Raw genomic sequence first — 23,670 nt, forward strand, 5'->3', positions numbered from 1 at the left:
TCGTGACTGTAGTGGTTCAACCTTAATGTTATGAAGAGACGAGTAAAGAAAAACAACGACTTTCAACAAATTCGTCTCTCCCCTGTCATTCTCCTATGATATTTTTATCCGAATGCCGGCTCAGTATTGGGCAATACATTTGGACTGTGTTCACTGCGTCAACTGCGTACGAATCTAGGATAAAAAAACCTCTTGGATTTCATCAAAAATATCTTAATTTGTGTTCTGAAGATGAACAAAGGTCTTACAAGTGTGGAACGACATGAGGGTGAGTAATTAATGACAGAAAATTCATTTTTGGGTGAACTAACCCTTTAAAATAACTCTGCTTATTCGATGATTGTCTCATTGGTGTCTATTTTTCCCAAGACATTTAAGGAGAAGCATCTGACATCTGAATTTCTATCCTGGTTTCTTGTCTAGTGCTGTTCTGGATCTTCGTGATGACCAAGAACATCTTGGTCACGCCAATAAAAAAGAGAAACATCCTTTTCTCTGAGATTAGACACAAATTTGACTAAATTAACACTCTACGTTTGTTGTGATTTGTCTGAATGCATTTTTCCCCCAATGCTGGTGCACAGCGAGGCAAGCGAATGGTCCTCGTAATAAGTCGTGTGGGGAAAAACCCATCACACGAAATACACCAGAGTGGTGCTTAAGATGCCTTGCACGTTTTTTATTTCCCTCAAATGTGATTTCAAATGTTTAAAATGTCAAGAGGAAGCAGAATAGAAAACACACTCCTCGGCCACACGCCGACCGCCCTCGAAATCACAACCCCGATATAATCAGCAGATTATTAAAATGCAACAACACCTAATACCTTTCTTCAGCCTGTCAGTCAGTATCGCAGAAGGTTTTTTGCAAAGCAGCTGAAAGGGAAGGCGAGGAGGACGGCTGGTGCGGGGTTAAAGCGGCTGTAGTTGTGCCGGGGATTAGAGCAGGTGGATGCAGGGACCGCTGCTTTTATTCTGCAGCCAAGCGGCGTGAAAATTGAGTCGGAGGGGCGCAGCGGGAGTCACATTCAGAGGAGAATTCACAGCCATTTGCTTCCCCACATTACCTTCCTTCATTTCATCTTCGCCATGTGGACGACTGCCACGGCGCTGATGAGTTCGGGCCCCGGACCCTGCCAGAGAGCCATAGTTCAAACCTCAGCCTGTGAAATGGAGGCTCTCTGCTGTTATCAGGTTAAGGGTTTTTCAGCACAAAGGCAGGTGAACCTCTATTATATTCTCTCTGATGCAGACGCATCGATTCCCCGAGCTCTTCAGCGAGATGGTCCTGCAATAAAGATCAAACGGGCTATTCGGACAAGTCGATTGAGACGCTGACAATGCAAAGCCCTTCTATCGGCGTAGCTTTTTTCTTTGAAACCTTTTTATCTAAAGGAAAAATACTGAAATGCATCAAATTAGTTTAACGCGCACATGTGAATTGTGTTAACGTCATCGGCTCCCTTTCATCTCACAGGAATCTGAACCAGAATGACAGGAGAGGAATTTACTGAATTGTAATTGTTAGTCTTCAGGGTCACATGATCCTTCAGGAATCTGTTGTGCTGATTCATATTTTTGTGGAAAATGAGAGACATATTTACAGGATTTGAGTCTTTACTGTCATTTTTGTTCAATTTAATGCGTCTTTGCTGAATGAAAGTATTTAAAGTCTATCTATCTATCTATCTATCTATCTATCTATCTATCTATCTATCTATCTATCTATCTATCTATCTATCTATCTATCTATCTATCTATCCATCCATCTATTATTATCATCTATCATTGTTCTATCCATCTATATAACTATCCATCCATCCATCCATCCATCATCCATCCATCCATCCATCCATCCATCCATCTAGCTGTCTATCCATTCATCCATATATCATCCATCCATCCATTTATCCATATCTATCCATCCATCATCTATAAATAGATCCATCAATCAATCAATCAATCAATCAATCAATCAATCAATCAATCAATCAATCAATCAATCAATCAATCAATCAATCAATCAATCACCTATCCATCATCCATCCATCCATTATCCATCGATCAATCCATCCATCCATCCTCCATCTATCAATCCATCCATCCATCCATCCATCTATTATCCATCTATTATCTATCATCATCATTCCATCCATTTATATATCTATCTATCCATCCATCCATCCTCTATCCATCCATCCATCCATCCATCCATCCATCCATCCATCCATCCATCCATCCATCTATATATCTATCCATCCATCCATCCATCTATTATCCATCTATTATCTATCATCATCATTCCATCCATTTATATATCTATCTATCCATCCATCCATCCTCTATCCATCCATCCATCCTCCATCTATCAATCCATCCATCCATCCATCCTCCATCTATCAATCCATCCATCCATCCATCCATCCATCCTCCATCTATCAATCCATCCATCAATCCATCCATCTATCAATCCATCCATCCATTCATCCATCTATTATTTATCATCGTCTTTCCATCCATCTAATATCTATCCATCCATCTATTATCCATCTATTATCTATCATCATCGTTCAATCCATCCATATATCTATCCATCATCCATCCATCTATATATCCATCTATCTATCTATCTATCTATCTATCTATCTATCTATCTATCTATCTATCTATCTATCTATCTATCTATCTATCTATCTATCTATCTATCTATCTATCTATCTATCTATCTATCTATCTATCATCCATCATTCATCCATCACCTATCCATCTATCAATCCATCCATCTAGATGTCTATCATCCATCCATCCATCCATCCATCCATCTATCTTTCATCCATCATCATCTATAAATCCATCCATCTATCCATCTAGCTGTCTGTCTATTAATCCATCCATAAATCAATCACCTATCCATCTATCATCCATCCATCCAGCCAGCCATCATCTATCCATCTATCAATCCATCCATCTAGCTGTCTATCCATCCATCCATCCATCCTTCCATCCATCCATCCATCCATCCATCCATCCATCCATCCATCCATCCATCCATATATCATCCATCCATCCATTTATCCATATCTATCCATCCATCATCTATAAATCCATCCATCTAGCTGTCTATCTATCAATCCATCCATCAATAAATCAATCAATCAATCAATCAATCAATCAATCAATCAATCTATCTATCTATCTATCTATCTATCTATCTATCTATCTATCTATCTATCTATCTATCTATCTATCTATCTATCTATCTATCTATCTATCTATCTATCTATCTATCTATCTATCAATCACCTATGCATCCATTATCCATCCTCTATCCATCCATCATCCCCACTATCCATCTATCAATCCATCATCCATCCATCCATCCATCCTCTATCCATCTATCAATCCATCCATCCATCCTTCCATCCATCCATCCATCCATCCATCCATCCATCCATCCATATATCATCCATCCATCCATTTATCCATATCTATCCATCCATCATCTATAAATCCATCCATCTAGCTGTCTATCTATCAATCCATCCATCCATCCATCCATCCATCCATCCATCCATCCATCCATCCATCCATCCATCCATCCATCCATCAATCAATCTATCTATCTATCTATCTATCTATCTATCTATCTATCTATCTATCTATCTATCTATCTATCTATCTATCTATCTATCTATCTATCTATCTATCAATCACCTATGCATCCATTATCCATCCTCTATCCATCCATCAGCCCCACTATCCATCTATCAATCCATCATCCATCCATCCATCCATCCTCTATCCATCTATCAATCCATCCATTCATCCATCCATCCTCTATCCATCTATCAATCCATCCATCTAGCTGTCTATCCATCCATCCATATATCATCCATCCATCCATTTATCCATATCTATCCATCCATCATCTATAAATCCATCCATCTATCCATCTATCCATCTAGCTGTCTATCTATCAATCAATCCATCCATCAATCAATCAATCAATCAATCAATCAATCAATCAATCAATCAAGCAATCAAGCAATCACCTATCCATCATACATCCATCAATCCATCCATCCCTTATCAATCTTCTATTCATCCATCAGCCCCTCTATCCATCTATCAATCCGTCATCCATCCATCCATCCTCTATCCATCCTCTATCCATCTATCAATCCATCCATCCATCCATCCATCCATCCATCCATCCATCATAGTGTGCAGAGGAGTGCAATGCATTGGCTTCTTTTTGAATTATTTTGATTAGTGAAATACCTGAAAAGTGAAACCAATCAGCATCGAGGACCGTAACTATGACCTTCTCATGTAAATGATTCCAGCAGATGAATCCTGCACTATAAATACACATGGAATGTCAACAGCCAAGCCATAATGCTTCAAACAGATTTCAAGATTATCAGTGATTTTTTTTTTGTCTTGATATGGTACATGCAATTGACCAGAAGACTCTTTCTTTTTAAGTCTCCTCTAATCTCTCTAAAGGATATCATGTCTGCCTGGGAGAACATCTAAAGACGAGATCAATGCGCATTAAACTTACAGTCCTGACATCTGAAGCTATATAATTTAACATCAGTGCAAAGACATAAATAGCACTTCCACACAAATAAGGTACAAAATGAGATCTGAAATGTTGTCTTTGCCTATTAAATATTTTTTTGCACATGCAACATGCAAGAAACATAAAAATATAGGTTAATTTTGGGATGCTAGATAATTTTATGCCATTTATGTTTGTCTGATCATTTTCAATAAGCCATGGGATTTGTGCTTCTAATGCTTTTAAGAAAGTAACAGTATTCCCTTGCTTCTTTCGACCGTTATGATTATGCTACATGTGTAAAATCAGTTTAGTTTTTAGTGTGTTGTCAGAAGCGTGTGCCGACAGCGTTCTTGTCAACAGGAAGTGCAGATCTCTGCAAAGTTCCTTCCTCTCTTTCGACAGAGTCAGTGTGTCAAAGCTCTGCTCGCTGCAGTTTGTTTCAGATTATTGCTGCTTGAAGGGGAAGAAATTCATCTTACTCTGCTCAACATCTTTCCTGTGTCAGGGCGCTGTCGTCTAAATGGCTTTTGCCTCAGTATAATGTCAAAGTAAAGCTCATTTATTGGTGCACATCTCCACTCTGTCACTATGAGGGAGAATCGGTGGCTTCTGCATTGATCTGCCTGCCGGTGTGTTGATAAAGCTGGTTTTCTTCATGTTGTTCGCCCTCGGCCCCTGACTGTCACGACGAGCGTCTGCTTTACATCACAGCATCTGTTCTGGCTTCGGCGCTAAAGAAGCACATTGAACTTGTACAAGCCAATCATCTCACATCAGTATCACGGTTGCTTCAGAACCAGCAGTATTGATTCTGCTCAAATGCAATCATCAAGTTTCCAGCGGTGGGGTAAACAACACCCAGTTAACAAAGCAGCTTGTTTTCTCTGATCTCATTTTCAAAGTGAGACAAAAGAAAAATATTTCAATTAAAATCTGACTTTTATCTCTTTTAGTCCATGTCTGTCAGCTTTGAGGCTCGTGTACAAAATATTCACAGTAATTCTCAAGGAAAAAATACTGATGACTCATCCTGCACCACACAGATTTTTGTCCAATCAGATTCACCGTGATTTGCACTCAGCTAACAAAGCTGCAAATCATGTTCATGCTTCTGATTTGATGTCAAAAGGGGATTTTGCTGAATTTCTGAGCTGCTCTTGTTCCGCTAAAACAAAAGCATGTGGGTGTGGTGACCACAGCGGTCAAACCCTTAATAAAAAGTCCATAAGGCTTCTGAAAAGGTGCACTCAGAAAATGTTCCTCGTTAGAAAGTTTTACACATAAATAAATGCAAAAAAAAAAAAAGATATTATTAGTAGCCTAAAAAACAAGACATTGTGATCACATGACCAGCCCAATGCAGTTTGCTTTATCACTTTCAACTGTGGCTGACTAGAAATAGTGCACTTTTACACTGGTAAAAATATGCAACATGCAGAAGCAGATTTTAGTTACCGCAAAGAAAAGGAAAAAAATCACAAATCTATTACAAGACTTCAGAGGACTTGGACTAGTTTATATATATAGAGAGAGCTGGGTAGTAATGGATTACATGATATATATATATATATATATATATATATATATATATATATATATATATATATATATATATATATATATATATATATATATATATAGTCATAATTCATATAATATAAATATAATAAAAAATTAGACTGGCAATTTTGAGATCTATAAACTGCTTTAATATGGATTGAGAGATACAGGGGGAGTGGCTTATCGCATCAGATATGTGTCACTTTGCTCACAGCTGATTGGTCCAGTTTTGGTTTGCGATTTCTAACCCAGAATAAAGCCTGATCCAGAACAGGTTGGTCGTGTAGCAAATAAGTTAACATGTTAATAAACTATCCACCTTCTTTAAGTTTGCTCAAACTTAACTTAAACTGGCTTCATGCAACAGGCCTCAAGACTGCATTTATGTCATTAAAAATAAACAAAAAAATCTGTAATATTATAATATATCATTACGATTTATAATAACTGTTTTCTACGTGAATATATTGTAAAATATAATTTATTCCTGTGATCAAAGCTGAATTTTTAGCACCAGTACTCCAGTCTTCAGTGTCACATGATCCTGATCAAATCATTCTGATATGAAGATTTGATACTCAAGATTCTTTCCTTTCAGGATTCTTTGATGAATAGAAAGTTCTAAAGAACAGCATTTATTTGAAATAGAATCTTTTGTAACATTACAAATGTCTTTACTGACACTTTTGATCAATGCCCTTTCTGAATAAATGTGTTGATTTTGTTTTGAAGAAAAATGATGGCAAACTATTCCCTTGAAGATTAAAAGTTAACACAATCTTGCAAGTGAACTCTGCTGCGGCCGGTCACATTATTCAAAGGTCATGGAAAAAAGTTCAGTCCTACCACTTCTCTGGATCTCAGCCAGCATCTGCAGCTACTCCATTCAATTTTGTTTTGTGGCTTCATCTGACCTTGATCTTTGTGTTCTGGAATAAAACATGAAATCACAATAACAGAGCATAAAAATGTTTTTTCCCCCCCCCCCCCCCCAAAGCCCCTTTTTCAAGTTTCAATTACTTTTTTCTTTTATCATCTTTTCTAGTGTTGTGTTCCACTGTGGGTTGAAATATGTTGAGAATCAGTTTTATATGTGAAAAGCAGGCTGATATAAACTGATAGGAGAAGAATATCTGCTACATCTGAAAGTTTTACTTTTGAGGGACTTCAAATGAAATAATGAAAATGAAAAAAGAGAAATGACATTGCAAACAACAGCTTGTTCAGCATTTGCTATTTATTGAGTGCGGGTTAACTATGTGACACATAAAAATGCAGTTCATGTAAATGTGATGGACATGTTTAAATGGATGATTTTTTATTTATTAATATTCAGAACAATTTTGCCCCTAGCATGAGCAAAAACACACCGTTTTTGTGTGTGTCCCTTTAAATGCAAATGAGCTACTTCTCCCGGCCCCTTTCCAGAAGAGGGCGGAGCTTTAACAGCTCATGTAAAAACAAAACAGGACAATCTCACGCACTGAAAATATCGGAAACTGTCAGTAGCGGTGTTCAGCCTTAAAGAGGATCTATTATGCCCCTTTCACAAGATGTAATCTAAGTCTCTGGTGTCTCCAGAATGTGTCTGTGAAGTTTCAGCTCAAAATCCCCCACAGATCATTTATTATAACTTGTTAAATTTGCCCCTATTTGGGTGTGAACAAAAACACGCCGTTTTTGTGTGTGTCCCTTTAAATGCAAATGAGCTGCTGCTCCCGCCCCCTTTCCAGAAGAGGGCGGAGCTTTAACAGCTCAACAACAACAAAGCTGGAGAATCCCACACAGACAAAATGACGAAAGTGTTCAGCCTTACATTGTTCAAACCGGAGTCGACACTGATGGAGAGACTCAGGAAGAAGTTACAACTTTTAGAATGAAACACAAACACGAAAAAAGTCAGAACTTAATGTCCCCTTTAAAGCTTTTGCTAACAAAAAAGGTGAATTATAATGTACTAATCAGCCTAGCAAAAATACAAACACTGCTACAATATATTACAGATTTTTAATATAAATCTATTTTTTTTTGGTTGTTGTTGAAAATTATATAACTTATTATAAAATGTATGGAGCCATTATGATGATTATGATTGCATTTCTAAGAAATTTCTTCCTTTTCATCATCTTGGACATCCTTATTTGTCACTGAACTCATAAATCTCCATTCATTCTTGGATTGGACTCTAATCAGAGCTGAATATTTGTTCCACTAGATTTAGCCTGACTATCATCCAACAATTTTCTTTTGGAGCTTGATGAAAATCTTTATCAGTTTGTCAGGTTATTTTTTGCAGATGGACGTTTCTCAAATACACTAATTTCTCATATTTCTACTCCCAACTTGAGTGAATTTTTGGACTTGTGTTTCCATGGAATCAGCCTCCATGCTGGAATCACGGAGCTGTTTCCATGACAATCCACCACCTGTTGTTCCATTCTTTTCACACGTCTGCCATGAGATGATTGGCATTTGGGAATAACAACGTATACAGGTTAATTTCTTTGTAAGGAAGTGTCAGGTCTATGGTGTCTCATTATCAAGTCTATACTTTGGTAGGTTACGAACAAATTTTGAAACAGTTTAGTCCTTAACACCAAAAGCAAGTAAAATATTTCAAAAACGGCTCTAGTGAGGATTGAAGTGAAATGACGGCTCAATAGCAGCTCAATACTGACCTATTCAGTCACAATGATGAGAAGAAAGCCCCAAAGAGATGCATGAGAAGCCTTTCGCTGAACTAAATGCTTTTGCAAAGACTTCATTGTACAAGGGAAAGGCCAGTTTTGTCATTTCCTTCACAGGTTTAAAAATGACAATTCATAGAAAAGAAAAAGAAGAAGTTATTTTGAGGATGTATCCTGTTTAAACACTGAAGTAATCATGTCATTGACATGGGACGACATGCAGATGTTTAACTGCATTTGAAGTGCATGTGTGTTGTTGCAATGCATTCTGGTAGCAATTACAGAGGGTTTGAATGAATGTATGCACATTATGGAATGTTTAAAGTACAAATCCCAGAGGAATGGCAGAATTTCTAAGGCTGTTTATGGGAGATCATGATCAGCAGGTCTTGGCTTCTTACTCAACTACACAAACACAACGGCAAGATTTACAGAAAAGCAAACAGCACCGTTTGTAGAAACGTTTCTTATGTTTTGTGAAGCTGGCAGCCATATGCAATATACTGATGCAACAATTGATATGGTGTGGTCAAAGAGAGGTGACAATGACACATGAAAAGTGTGATGTCAGTTTGCCAAAACATTGCATTGCAATTCATAACTTTTTGTTGGCATGGTCTGAAAATGATACGATTCGATGTTAGTTAAAATTGGAGAAATGGTGTTGGACAAAAAAAAAAAAAAAATCGGTGGACAGGAAGTTCGGCCAACTATGGAAAAAAGGGCATCTATGTTCTCGGCATGACCCAAGGAATCTATAGAGACTATAAATCTATTTCATTACAATAGGTTAATATAGTTATTAGCTTTTTTAAAAAATGTATAACTTTTGACCACAAGGTGGCGCTGCCCTGAAACGTTTTGAGCACCCTCAGGGCATGGTGCCCAAGACCCATACCAAGTTTCGTAACGATACGCTAATGTGTTCATAAAATACAGCATTTTACAGCAAAATTCAAAATGGTTGACGCCCAAAATGACCGATATGGGAAAATCGTATATCATTCGACTCAGCATGACGCCCCGAATCTAACAAGACTTCTATGATTTTTGAACAAGCCGTTCAGAAGTTATAAGCAAAAATATCCAGACCAGGTTGTAAAGGGGTGGAAAATTTCAGGTAAAAAAAGTTAAGCTGGGAAATCTTGGAAATTTGACAAGTTGGAAATTAGTATTTATGGGAATTAACTGGAAATTTGGGGTAATCTGGGGTAACTGTATCATATACAAACGTAATATAAAATTTTGTTTGGTCAAAAATTTATTGGAATTAATTGGAAATTTAGGGTAATTCAGTGTAACTGTATAATATACAAAAATAAACATAAACATTGTCTTTGGTCAAAAAAAAACTGTAAGAATTTATAGGAATTCATTGGAAATTAAGGGCAACTATCATATACAAACATAAATATAAACATTTTCTTTGTTCAAAAAAAAAAAGTAAGAATTTATAGGAATTAATTGGAAATTTAGGGTAATTCAGTGTAACTGTATAATATACAAAAATAAATATAAACATTTTCTTTGTTAAAAAAAACGTAAGAATTTATAGGAATTCATTGGAAATTTAGGGTAACTATCATATACAAACATAAATATAAACATTTAGTTTGGTCAACATGCATGCAAACTAATACAAATTCTAAAAATTACATTTTTGACTTTGATTTATTTGAGTAGAACTTTAATCAGTTCTTTCATTGAACAACAAAAGGCATGAATGTTGAATAAAGTAAACATAGTACAAAAAAAAAAAAACTCCTATTAAAATGTGAAATGCAAGCATTTTCTCTCAAGCTTCTGCATTTTTCCTCTCAATCCTCGACAGCACTGCAGTCAGTAGTGTGCTGTATGCATGTGATTGAGGAACACACAGGGTAGAAATTCAACTGAATTTGCATTAAATCTGGTTGTTTTAACCAAATTATTATGTTTTCAACTATATTTAAGTTAACCTGCAATGTACATTTTGTACATTTCCACTTTATTCCCATATATTCCTGTTAATTCCCATATTTTCCCATTAATTCCCATATATTCCTATGGAAAGTTTCCAAATTTAAAAATTAATCCTTGTGATGACATGGACCAAGTTTGGCCTGAATACGATAAAGTGAAACTTTGGACAGGTGGTGGCGCTAGAGGGATTGAGTTAGAGAGTTAAAATTTTCTATGCTGACAGTTCAGACTGTCCTCTATCAGTGTGCCAAATTTCACAACTTTTTAACACACAGTTCTGTGGGCTGCCATAGACTTCCAGAGCGGAAGAAGAAGAAGAAACGGAAGAATAATAAGAACGCCAACGATTAGAATATTACTAATTACACTTTATAATATATTCGCATAGAAAACAGTGCAAAAATATTTCATAATTTATTATAGACCCTATATTATTTAAAAAGTTGTGAATTCCTATATGTATAGGATACATAGAAATATATTGTGATGGAACAAGATTTGTTTTTGCAGTTTGTTGTTCGGTCACATCAGGCCTCATGACGCATGATTACATTTATAAAACTGCATCACTGCCTCAATCGCTACACATTATTTATCATTTCTTTTTGGAGCTTGACGGACAAACGCCCGCATAAACCTCCATCCACTTGCTGCTTAAATAATTCATGATCTAACACTGCGGCAGGAAACAGCAGTGTGAAATCATGAATTAACAGCCCAGCGGCTCCTATATCATGTCAAAAGAGGCACAATCAGAGTACATCAAATTGATTTCTTCACTTGTGCCGTGATGACTGTTGCATCGGTTGAATAGCACTTGATTGTTAGATTGAGCGTGACTGCTGCACTGGGCCCATTAAAGCCTCTGACAATGGCAACGGAGTAATACTCTTAGCTTTTCCAGACGCTCATCAATGGACACAGAAATAACACTGATGAACAAGCCTCCACTATTTAACTGAGCTTGTTTCCCAAGAGCTGTCACTTAGCAACAGGGCTGTCAGTGGACTCCAGGGCAAAAACCCGCGTCTGAGATGTCCTGTCAAGCAAATGACTGAATTCTACTAAAAGGCTATTAATAAAACCTTTTTACCTGGAAAACAAATCACCTTTAATGCATCCCATCAGACACAGGCTGTAGCGTCTGATTAGCGTCTGGAAAATTCAGTCGGCAGAAAATTGCAGTCCTCGTCGGCTCGTTCAAAAATAAAAATCTCTCCCTCGCGTGGTCTCCAGCCGTACGGAGCTGCTGTAGAAGAACAGAGCGGCGTGAGCATCAGGGCACAGAACACAGAACTGATGGACTGCCTTTGTTTCCGTTCACTGGACTTTAATTGAATTGGCCGCAGCACAGAGAGCTGAGAGGGAATTTCACTGGAATGACAGAAATTTAAAGAATTGCAATTCAGAAATTTCACACTATTAATGAATTCTGAGAGATGAAGTGTTCTTCCTCCCTGATCTATCTATCTATCTATCTATCTATCTATCTATCTATCTATCTATCTATCTATCTATCTATCTATCTATCTATCTATCTATCTATCTATCTATCTATCTATCTATCTATCTATCTATCTATCTATCTATCTATCTATCTATCAATCCATCAATCCATCAATCCATCAATCCATCTATCTATCTATCTATCTATCTATCTATCTATCTATCTATCTATCTATCTATCTATCTATCCATCTATCCATCTATCTATCTATCTATCTATCTATCTATCTATCTATCTATCTATCTATCAATCCATCAATCCATCAATCCATCTATCTATCTATCTATCTATCTATCTATCTATCTATCTATCTATCTATCTATCTATCCATCTATCCATCTATCCATCTATCTATCTATCTATCTATCTATCTATCTATCTATCTATCTATCTATCTATCTATCTATCTATCTATCTATCTATCTATCTATCTATCATCTATCTATCTATCTACCAGGCCTACAAACCTTCAACAACTTGTTAAACCAACATTTTAAAAATTTTAATTTCTTTAGAGTTAAAGAAGTAGAATTAAAATCAATTAAAATTCAGTTGCACTTTCAGGAATTTAAATAGAATTTAAAGCTCTCTCAATTCAACTCTGAATGACGCACACCACCAGTGAAAACCGTGTTAAAATCTTGTGTTTCCACTGAAGAAAGTGAGTTTGGAACATCATGAGGGTGTGTAAACGAGGCTGATCTACGCCTCTACCTCGGCTTCATTTTTAGTGCTGCACATGAAATCAAAGGATTTCTCATTTGCAATATGCCACGACTAACTGCTTGATATATTTCTTTTGTCACTGTGCAGTGGATGCACATCAAGTAGGATTCAGTTTTAACGTCCAATAACAACAGATATATGAGTCTGTAATCAGTTACTGCAACTTTTACGACCAGTAAAACGATTTATATCTCAGTTTACAGATGAAGTACATCATATCAACATTTTCCTCCTTCTGTCAGATTATATTTGAGTTTCAGAGTGTCAAGTGTAGGATAATAGGACTCTACGGCATATGTCTTGAGCTCAAAGGGACAAAATATGTCTCTCCATCTATTGATCTGGCTAGGAGGGAATAGTTAGTTGCTCCCGCTAGAGTTGTTGCAGTGTTTATAAAGATGTGAATGTGGTTAAACAAGGCATTAACACTCAATCTGGCCTTAGATGGATGATTATGTCTCTAGGGAGCAGTAGCTGCCACTTCTTGTTTGTGTCTCAGTACTTTAGAACTAACAGTCCTTAGAAGATTAGTAAGTAAAAGAGCATCCGTGCATGTGTGTCGCTGTGACCTGAGCTGAATCCTTTCTGGAAAGCAACATTCAAAAAGTTGATAAAGTGTTTAATGAGTAGGGTTAGGTTCTTCTACATCAGTGTTATTCACCTATCATTTCCCTCTGATTTTAGGGATAACTTATGGGTAGGGTAAGTTTAAGGGTCGGGATTTGATTAGGATTAGGACATTTAAAATATGTTGACCCAGGAAAGCATCTAACTCAGCAAAATCATTACTGAACACGATGCAATATAATAATACAAAAACACACACAACATCCATAAGCGCCAGCTGGAGTAGGATGCGAATGTTCCCTGATGCGATGTGGAAGTGGATGCAGTCATGCATTTACCTATTTGTTTGCATTCCCATTCTTCTCAATGGCCGTCGCTCAGCTGGCTCCTTCAGTCCTGGTGGTTTGCCATTTTTCACGGGCACAGATAATCTGTGACGTCAAACATGGTGCATTGCATTTAAATGAAAGCCCAAACGCAACTGGAGATCTGATTAAATCATTCAATCTATCAGTGCTGAACTAAAACTACAAAAAAATCAGTAATCGAAATAAAATATAAATTTTAGATTAAAAACCCATTCTTCTTCGCTCATTGGTCTGACATCTTCCATGCACTGTAAAAAAATTTTTTTTCAAGGTTGTAAATAAAAAAGATGTACAAGAAAATACTATTTCAGTCTATGTTCAATTCAACATGTTACCTGCCATTTCCTTGCAATTATTTATTAAATTCACTAGCAATTTCTGAGTAAAGTAAATCCTACACATTTTTTCCACTGCTTGTGCATGAAAAATCTGAGATGTCAAACATGGTGCATTGCATCTAAATGCAAACCGTGGCTACAGATGCAGAAAAACAAAAGTTTTGCAAGCAAAGTAATATTATTAAACCTGTAAATGTCACATTCCTCCTCCACACATTTTTTTGTCAGTGTGTGCATGAAAAATCAGAGATGTCAAGCATGGCGCATCACATCTAAATGGAAGAGAGCGGTGCAAAACTACTGAATTTAGGGGTCATATTAAGCTTTTTCACATGTTCATCTTTCTTTAGTGTGCAATGTTGCTGTTTGAGCATGAAAAAGCTCTCCACGGGAGTTATTCTCTATATCTGTTCCCTCCATTCTAGTCTTGAGTTTTCTTCCGGGAACAAACACGTCACAATATTCCTCATTTAAATAATTTATGCGCAGAATAAAGGGGCGGGGCCTGGTTGAGTTCGTTAGTAGTGTGTTGAAACTGGCAGTTATGGTAAGGGGCGGGACATTTCCCAAACACCAATCACTGCACCAGCCGACCAATCAGAGCACATTGCTCTTTTCAGAAGGAGGGGCTTCATAGAGACAGCAACTAAACAGAGCGTTACTGACAGACTGGGAAGAGAGAAGTCATTTAAATCATGAAAAAAGGCATTTCAGGTCTCCTTTAAATGGTTAAAAACTGTTGAAGGAAAGAAGCAGGTCAATGGAGAGGTTCTAGATGAAGGGGAGGGGATGATGGGAGGAGAGAGATTTGGGAACAGCTCCACAACCACAGCTTGATTCTCTCACAAAGGGTCATTAGTGAAGTAATTAACGCGTGCCGCTGTGCCCTGGGGCTCGTGTGCCGACTGTGAGCAATGACTACTAATGACATAAAGCAGTCTTCCACGGAGCCCAGCCTCAAGAAATACCTCCACAAATAATCCTCTTTCATTAGAGACACAGACAAACATATTTCACAGATGCCTCACGTTATACGTGGCGTTTATCATAGCGAGTTCACCGGATCTTTAGGTATTAACACACGCATGTGTCCTGTAAAACATTTGCAGTTCCTTCCCACAGATCTTTTATTCCATCCCTCATGCAAATCGGATTGAATCGTGTTTCCCAGCGGCAGAATTCTGCGATCTGACGGTTCATCCGTTCCAGACTTAAATGCACTGGCTCATGAATATGCCAGGTTAAAGGGCACAGAGACCAAAAGCAAAGTCCCTTTTGACTCGGCGTCCATGTTGTGCATTGCACTTTCTCCCAGTCAAAGTAATATGAGTGGCTTTGCTGGAAAGACACGGCTGAAGCGTGTTCTTGCATTACTGACAGAGATGCTCATGAGGCCTGTGAGAAACAGAAAAGTGCAATCTTTTCAAAAACACTACTCGAAAACACAAGCTCATATGTGTTCCTGAGTAATCATTCACTCTTGGATGGGTCGCGTATTAGAGTTAATGTAAAAATAATTACATTTCTTATTAATAGTCTCTGCGGCATTGGCCACAGTCTGCTGCTGTAATTGAGTTTTTGTGTCTAATGTCTTTGGGCAAGGGTTACCATTATTACTCTTACCATTATTAATCACAGGAAATAAACTTTTACAGTGGCACACAGCTACAAAAAGAGTTTCGCAGGCAAACAAATATTATTAAACCGGTAAATGTCACATTTCCCCCCACCCCATAGTTTGTTATTTGCAAATAATTGATATAATAATTCTTCCAGCTAAAAATGTCTTGACATTAATGAATATTACCCAAGGCTGAGACAAAATCACAGACTAACCAGACGGGAGGAGCATGTTATTGCTCAGCGGTGAGAGAAAATGCAGATGTTTTTCATCAACTTTGCTTCTCTTACAGATCTAGAAATGTAGATATAGGAGGGTATAGAGGTATAGAATGGATGTAAGTATTATATATCTTGCATTTTTGTACCAGACAAGAGTTTTTTAAAATAAGATGCTGCATTTATTTGATCAAAAATACAGTAAAAATTCTGAAATATTATTACAATTTAAACTAATGGTTTTCCATGTTAATATACTTTAAAAATATAATTTATTCCTGTGATCAAAGCTGAATTTTCAGCATCATTACTCCAGTCTTCAGTGTCACATGATCCTTCAGAAATCATTCTGATATGATGAATTATTATCAATGTTGGAAACTTAATGTTTTTTGGAACCTGAATAGAAGTTAAAAAGAACAGCATTTATTCAAAATATAAATCTTTTCTAACAATATAAATCTTTACTATCACTTTTTTTTCATCAATTTAACACATCCATGCTGAATAAAAGTATTCATTTCATTCAAATAAAGAAAGAAAGTAAAATTACTGACCCCAAAATTTTAAACGGTAGTTTATATTGTTACAAAATATTTAAATTTTAAATAAATGCTGATATTTTTTTTTTTTTTACTTTATATTCATCAAAGAATTCTGAAAAAAGAATATTAATATTAAGAATATCATTAACATTGATAATAATTCATCATATCAGAATGATTTCTGAAGGATCATGTGACACTGAAGACTGGAGTAATGATGCTGAAAATTCAGCTTTGATCAAAGAAATAAATTATATTTTAAAGTATATTAATATAGAAAACCATTAGTTTAAATTGTAAAAATATTTCACAATTTTTACTGTATTTTTGATCAAATAAATGCACCCTTGGTGAGCAGAAGAGACTTATTTTAAAAACATTAAAAATATGAATGTGTCCAAACTTTTGACAGGTACTGTGTGTGCAAGGTTACTGAGGTCCTATATATATATATATATATATATATATATATATATATATATATATATATATATATATATATATATATATATCTGAGAGGCTTCTGCATTTGCTCTCCATTTCTTCTCATTAGTGTCTAGAAGAAACAATTGAGATATTACAGAGAGCTCCTTTGTGATCGGTCTTTCCTATGGGATGAGCGACAGTATCTCATGTTATCAAAGGCTGATCTGCTCCGGTTCACAGGCTGAAAAATACTTTTCTGAGTGATTAAGGCCAACTTAAGCAACATCCCAATATGAGTTTTCCCAGTGGCATGTGATAAAATGTGTTGCTTATTTTTGTCTAGAAGACACAGAAAGTGCACATACCAGAGGAGACGTGGAGAGAGCTAATAGCATTGACTGTGAGAGGGCAAACCCAGCATGCATCTGCCTCCGGGGAGAGTCACTGTTTATACACACAAAGCAAAAAATCAAATCAAACATACCAGGATTAATTATACTTAAACGGATCCAACCGTGCATGTACGGTTTAGCAGGCTTTTGTATCTGTGGACTATTTTCTCATCATTCGTTTTATCTCACAGCTTGTGGAGAATATGATTGAGCAATCCAGGGTTATTTTTAGCTGGCCAATAATTTGCCTGAAGCGCCCTTTGCTTTGTGTGTGTGTGTGTGTGTGTGTGTGTGTGTGTGTGTGTGTGTGTGTGTGTGTGTGTGTGTGTGTGTGTGTGTGTGTGTGTGTGTGTGTGTGCTATTTTACAATGCAACTTTGGAATTATGCCTGAGAAAAGAAGAACAATCACTTTTTTTGTCTCCTCTTTTTACTTTTCACCTAAAAACATTCGCAGAGAGAAAGTTGTTTGCGAGTAAATACAACAAAATTAGCTGTAAATTTAATAAGGATCTGTGAAAGATTTACAGTATTAGTTTGAACTGCATAATAGTAGCTTTTATGTAGAATATTCCTTCCATCAAGCCACCAATCCGACCTAAAATATAGAAAAGTTATTAAAATATAAATCACTAAAACTTGCAAAACACAGCTCCATGGCTGGAAAATTCTCCTGGCATTAATGGATGGTGCAAAGAAGCTACATTTGGTCTGTATCTACAGCAAAAAGAACAGATAAATACTGCACAATTTGCAAGAGACCATGATAAATCTGCAAGCATGACTGGATCTGGAAATATGAGGTTATATTGTTTGTTTGGTATTCACCGAGAGGCATTTTCAAACCCACAGTGCTGCTGTCGAGTCACACATATCTGTCTTTGTCTCCATATAAATATAGATTTGTTCTAACTTTAAAAAGCAGAACAACACTTTGTCACTTCACGGCATGAAGTCAGCTTCTTCCAGCATATTGCGCACATGTGACCTGCAGTATATGGGAAGCGGCGCTGACCGCTCGACTGTGTTTATTTTGGAACAGACTCGCTCCAGCAGCTGTTTGGGTTGGTTTATATGGCGGCCAAACTCTGACTGTTTGTCTCTGTGGGACGATTCACCAAACAGTTGTGCAAAGCTCTGTGTCTTATTCACACACCACTAACTTCTTACTATATACAGTATGCATTTTGTAACAGTGAACATTAGCTGTGCATACCGTACATGTGGCATCCAGTTAGCATCATATTTTGAGTAAAAATGGCAAATTGCAGCTGATATCACTTTATTGCATTGTTTTACATGTGTAATGCATTATAAAGGTTTTCATGATGTACATTATATCATAAATGACTGTGACCAAAGTTAAAATGCATTATTTGCAGGTTCTTTGTTACATCTGAAATTGGTTGTTTGTTGCGTGTTTTAGTGCTGAAGTTGTGTTCGATTAGATAATATTATAACTGTGGTTACAATTATTCATAAGATGCATTACAAAATATAAATAATGCATTAAAATACTTTTACAATGCTTTATATATAAAGGCTTTAAATAAAGTACCTAAACATTCTTAAGATATATTTACACGATTAATTAATTAATATTTATTAGAGAAAGTGCATCTTGATTTAAGGATGTTTAGATATTTGTACTAGAAAACAAGACAAAAATACTAAATACAAACATTTTTATATATCACATTTTTAAATTTACTTTTTTCTTTTATTAAAATAATAAATAATAATAATAATAAATAAAAATAAATAAAATAAACAAAAAACATAATAAAATAATATTATTAAAATATGTTTAAAATAAAAAAAATTGATATATAAAATTTGAAAATAATATAAAATTCTAAAAAAAAAAATTATTGTTTTAAAAAACAATACAAGAGATCATAAGATGCATTATAAAGCATAAATAATGAATTAAAAATACTTTTATTATGCTATATATATATATATATATATATATATATATATATATATATATATATATATATATATATATATATATATATATATATATATAGTGTTACCCAAATACCTGAACATTCTTAAGATATATTTACATGATTAACTAAATAACAAAATATGAAGTTTTCTGGAAAAAAAATCTAAATTAAGTGACTTTATGCTTAAAAAAATAAAATAAAAATGCCAACACTTTTCTATTTAACTTTTTTTTTTTTTTTTTTTTTTTTTTACCCCATTGGCAGATTTTTTTATTTTTATTTTTTTAAATAAAAAAAAAATTAATTTTCATGTTTTTTTTTTGTTTTTTTTTAAAGACTTAATATTTTAATTATTTTTAATTACAAATTAATTACTTATTTTATTTATTTATTTAGATTTATTTATTATTATTAAAGGAAATGTATTGATTAATTATAGATTGATTGATTATTAAAGGGTTTGATTTAAGGATGTTTATATATTTGTACTAGAAAACAAGACAAAAATACTGAATACGAAAATCATTTGGAAACAAACAGAAAATCAAGCTGAAATCACATTGTATTGCATTGTGGGATAGAGTATTTTACTCATTGTGCTCAGTTGTGTACTGCATTCTAGCAAATGACATAAATAATGTGGGTATTGTATACATGCAAAAAAATTCACATACTGTTTACAGTAAACATACTGCAGAAATAGTGAGTTTAGTTAGCATGCTTTTCCAAACATTGCCTCATTATAGAATTAATTCACAATTCGCAAATGTTCTTTTCAAATGTGCGCTATATTGAACAATAACAAACAGGTTTTTTCCCACCACAGTAACAAAGTATGTACTTCCCAGCTGCACACTGTCAGCGCACTGGCACTCGTTCACATCTGTGTTTGTGGTGTTTCCCTCAGCCCGGCTCTCGATGCCCTCTCATTAGCATATGGCCGTCTTGATTGTGTTGTGAGACGATCTGCTGTGTTGTTGCACAGCTGGGCGATTCTGACACTTTCTGTCTGTTATGTTGCATGTCTCCTCTCCCTCTCTCTTTTCCCATTATGCCCAGACAAGACTTGAGATTAAAACGGGGGAAAAATGTTCCTCCCACTTCTAAATGTCTGGTCAGTTCACCAAGAGTATCTCATTACAGCCAGAGCTGGGCGTGACTGGCCTGTCAGAGAGATATCAAAGCTCTTGAGTAAAAGACTCTCATCTCACGTCCAGCTAAACAATCACATTTAATTGGATTTTTCACCAGGCCCATTAAATCATAGACAAGGTTAGTCAGGCACCAGTTGCTAACGCAACCCCTGCTTCATTCTGTCTTACATCGCAAACAAACTAGCAAATCCTCCCGGAGAAAAGCGCCTGGAAAACAACAAACGGTGTTTGACTGTCCACTGTTTGAACGGCAAAAATACTGACTGGGGGTTAAAGTGATGCACAACTTCAGTACATAAAAGAGCTGCTGGTTCACAGGGACTCGGGTTCAATCTGACATGACCTACTTTCCTCTCTATTACTCTACTGTCCTATGAATAAAGACTATATGAAGACTATATATATATATATATATATATATATATATATATATATATATATATATATATATATATATATATATATATATATATATATATATATATATATATATATATATATATATATATATATATATATATATTTATTTATTTATATATATAGAGAGAGAGCGAGGGAGAGAGAGAGAGAATAAAAATATAATAAATATTTAAAAATAAATCACAGAAGCCTCTGCTTGCCATTGTTATACATCACATTTTAATTTTACTTTAAAAACATTTAGAAAATTATTAAATAATAAAAAATATAAAAAGTAAACAAGAACATAAAATCAATATTATTAAATATATATTTTATATATACTGTACATTATATATATATTTATATATATATATATATATATATATATATATATATATATATATATATATATATATATATATATAAACAAAATAAAAAATAAAATAACTAGTTTTTTTTTAAATCACAAAAGCATCTACTTGAACATGAATAAAAATATTAATATATATATATATATATATATATATATATATATATATATATATATATAAATTAAAATAAATTAAATTATATTACAAATAATATAAAATAATAAAATAAAAATAAAAAATAAACCAAATAAAATGTTTTGTTTAAAAAATAAAAAAAAAATGACAGAAGCCTCTGCTTGCCATTTTTATATATCACATTTTTAATTTTACTTTTTAATGTTATTTTAAAAATATTTAAAAATTATAAAATAATACTAAAATATAAATAAAAATAAAATAAAAATAAACAAGGACATAATAAAAATAATATTATTAAAAATATATATTTTATATATTTGAATTGTAACTTTATTTTCAAAATAATACAAATAAAATAAAAAATACTATTTATTGTTTTAGAAATCACAGAAGCTTCTGCTTGCCATTTTTATATCACATTTTCACATAAATTTATTCAAAAAATATAAAAAATAATAAAAAATAAAGTAAAAAATAAACAAGAACATAATAAAAATAATATTATTAAATATATATTTATGTATATAATTTTTTAATATGAATTTTATTTAAAAAATAATAATAAAACAATAAAATACAAATAAAAATAAAATTTTTATTGTTTTGAAAATCATAGAAGCCTCTGCTTGGCATTTTTCACATTTAAATGTTTTGAATATACACACACACACACACACACACACACTTGGCATTTTTCTTATATTTAGATGTGAAAATATAAAATAATTTATACTTCATACTGAAATTAAATATTCTTAATTCCTTAAAGTCAGCATGAAACGGAAGATGCAATAGACTTTTAGTGGGACTTGATTTTGTCCTTCGGGAATTGACTGGATAGGAAGTTGGGATCTGAATGTTTGCAGTCAGTTGTGTGCGCAGATACATCATTTATAATAAACACTGCAACTTTCTGTAAAAAAATAAGAATTTGTTTTTTTTTATTTTCCTTCCTGTTCTTGGCAACAACTGTTTGGCTAAACTGATGTTATTTAAAAAGTAAAACTGAGAGGATTTATCATCAGAAAGCTGAAAGAGCGAAGTGTTATTGTGCGATCCTCCAGGGTCTGAGTGTGTGCTGTTCTCACCCGTGTGTGTCTCTGCCTCTGTGTCCTCTGGCAGATGGGACGTCCACGCTGTGTCTGTCCTCTGTGAGGGAGCTGCCGTCTCAGCTGCAGGATCTCTACCAGCAGGGCTTCATCCTAACAGCTGTGCACCCCTTCGTCCACCCGTGCGGCCCCGAGCCCGCCAGCGTCCAGCGCCAGCTCTACCGGGCAGTGCTCATCAAAGTCTCTGACAGGTGGGGTCACAACACACACAGTGAAACATGACAGCTGCTCTGAACTCCACAGGTGGTGCTGACATTTATTACAGGGGTCATGTGTTTTTTTTTTTTTCTTGCACCAAAAACATCATAATTTAGTGTCTATGAGCATTTTCCACCCTCTATCTGACCCTTCAACAGCCTGTTTGTTACTGTGTCTTTAAGACTTCACTAGGTCCAATAGATTTGGTGCTGCCACATCCTCTTTGCAAAGCCTGATTACATTATAACTGGACTACAATACAGATATGCAAGATAGTCCCGCGTAGCCAGACATTCAGACTGACGGCAGAAGAGCGCAACTCTCCAGAAGTAAAACCCCCTCCATACATTGACATATAAACCATTAAAGTGGACCTGCTATAATGCCTCTTTCACAAGATGTAATATAAGTGTCTCCAGAATGTGTGTGTGAAGTTTCAGCTCAAAATCCCCCACAGATCATTTATTAGAGCTTGTTAAATTTGCCTCTATTTGGGTGTGAGCAAAAACACATCATTTTTGTGTGTCCCTTTAAATGCAAATGAGCTGCTGCTCCCGCCCCCTTTCCAGAAGAGGGCGGAGCTTTAACAGCTCAACAACAACAAAGCTGGAGAATCTCACGCAGACAAAATGACGACGGTGTTCAGCCTTACATTGTTCAAACCGGATTTATGTAAATTTTAGGGTAAGTGATGTAACTACTGAGCTACGAGGTTGTTAATCAATGATATTTGCTTCTGCTGAAGCTGTCAAGCCACATTATTTCAATTTCTTTTTAAAATAATGGTGTTTAACAGCAGAATTCGTGGTGAAAAACTACATTACCCATGATGCTTTACAGAAAATTCCACCAATCAGAG

The 23,670-nt window shown here is 35.0% G+C and overlaps 1 protein-coding gene across 3 annotated transcripts in view; it reads left to right on the forward strand.

Moving 5' to 3' along the window:
• LOC137037881 (raftlin-like) overlaps nucleotides 1-23,670 on the forward strand; it is a 133,977-nt gene that overhangs the window by 25,662 nt on the left and 84,645 nt on the right. For all 3 annotated transcript variants that reach the window (XM_067412256.1, XM_067412274.1, XM_067412265.1), the window contains exon 3: nucleotides 22,627-22,804. In XM_067412256.1, coding sequence (XP_067268357.1) covers nucleotides 22,627-22,804 — 178 coding nt within the window. The remainder of the gene's footprint in view (nucleotides 1-22,626; nucleotides 22,805-23,670) is intronic.

The sequence above is a fragment of the Chanodichthys erythropterus genome, chromosome 2, assembly GCF_024489055.1.
Source record: "Chanodichthys erythropterus isolate Z2021 chromosome 2, ASM2448905v1, whole genome shotgun sequence".
In the NCBI taxonomy this organism is placed as follows: Eukaryota; Metazoa; Chordata; class Actinopteri; order Cypriniformes; family Xenocyprididae; genus Chanodichthys; species Chanodichthys erythropterus.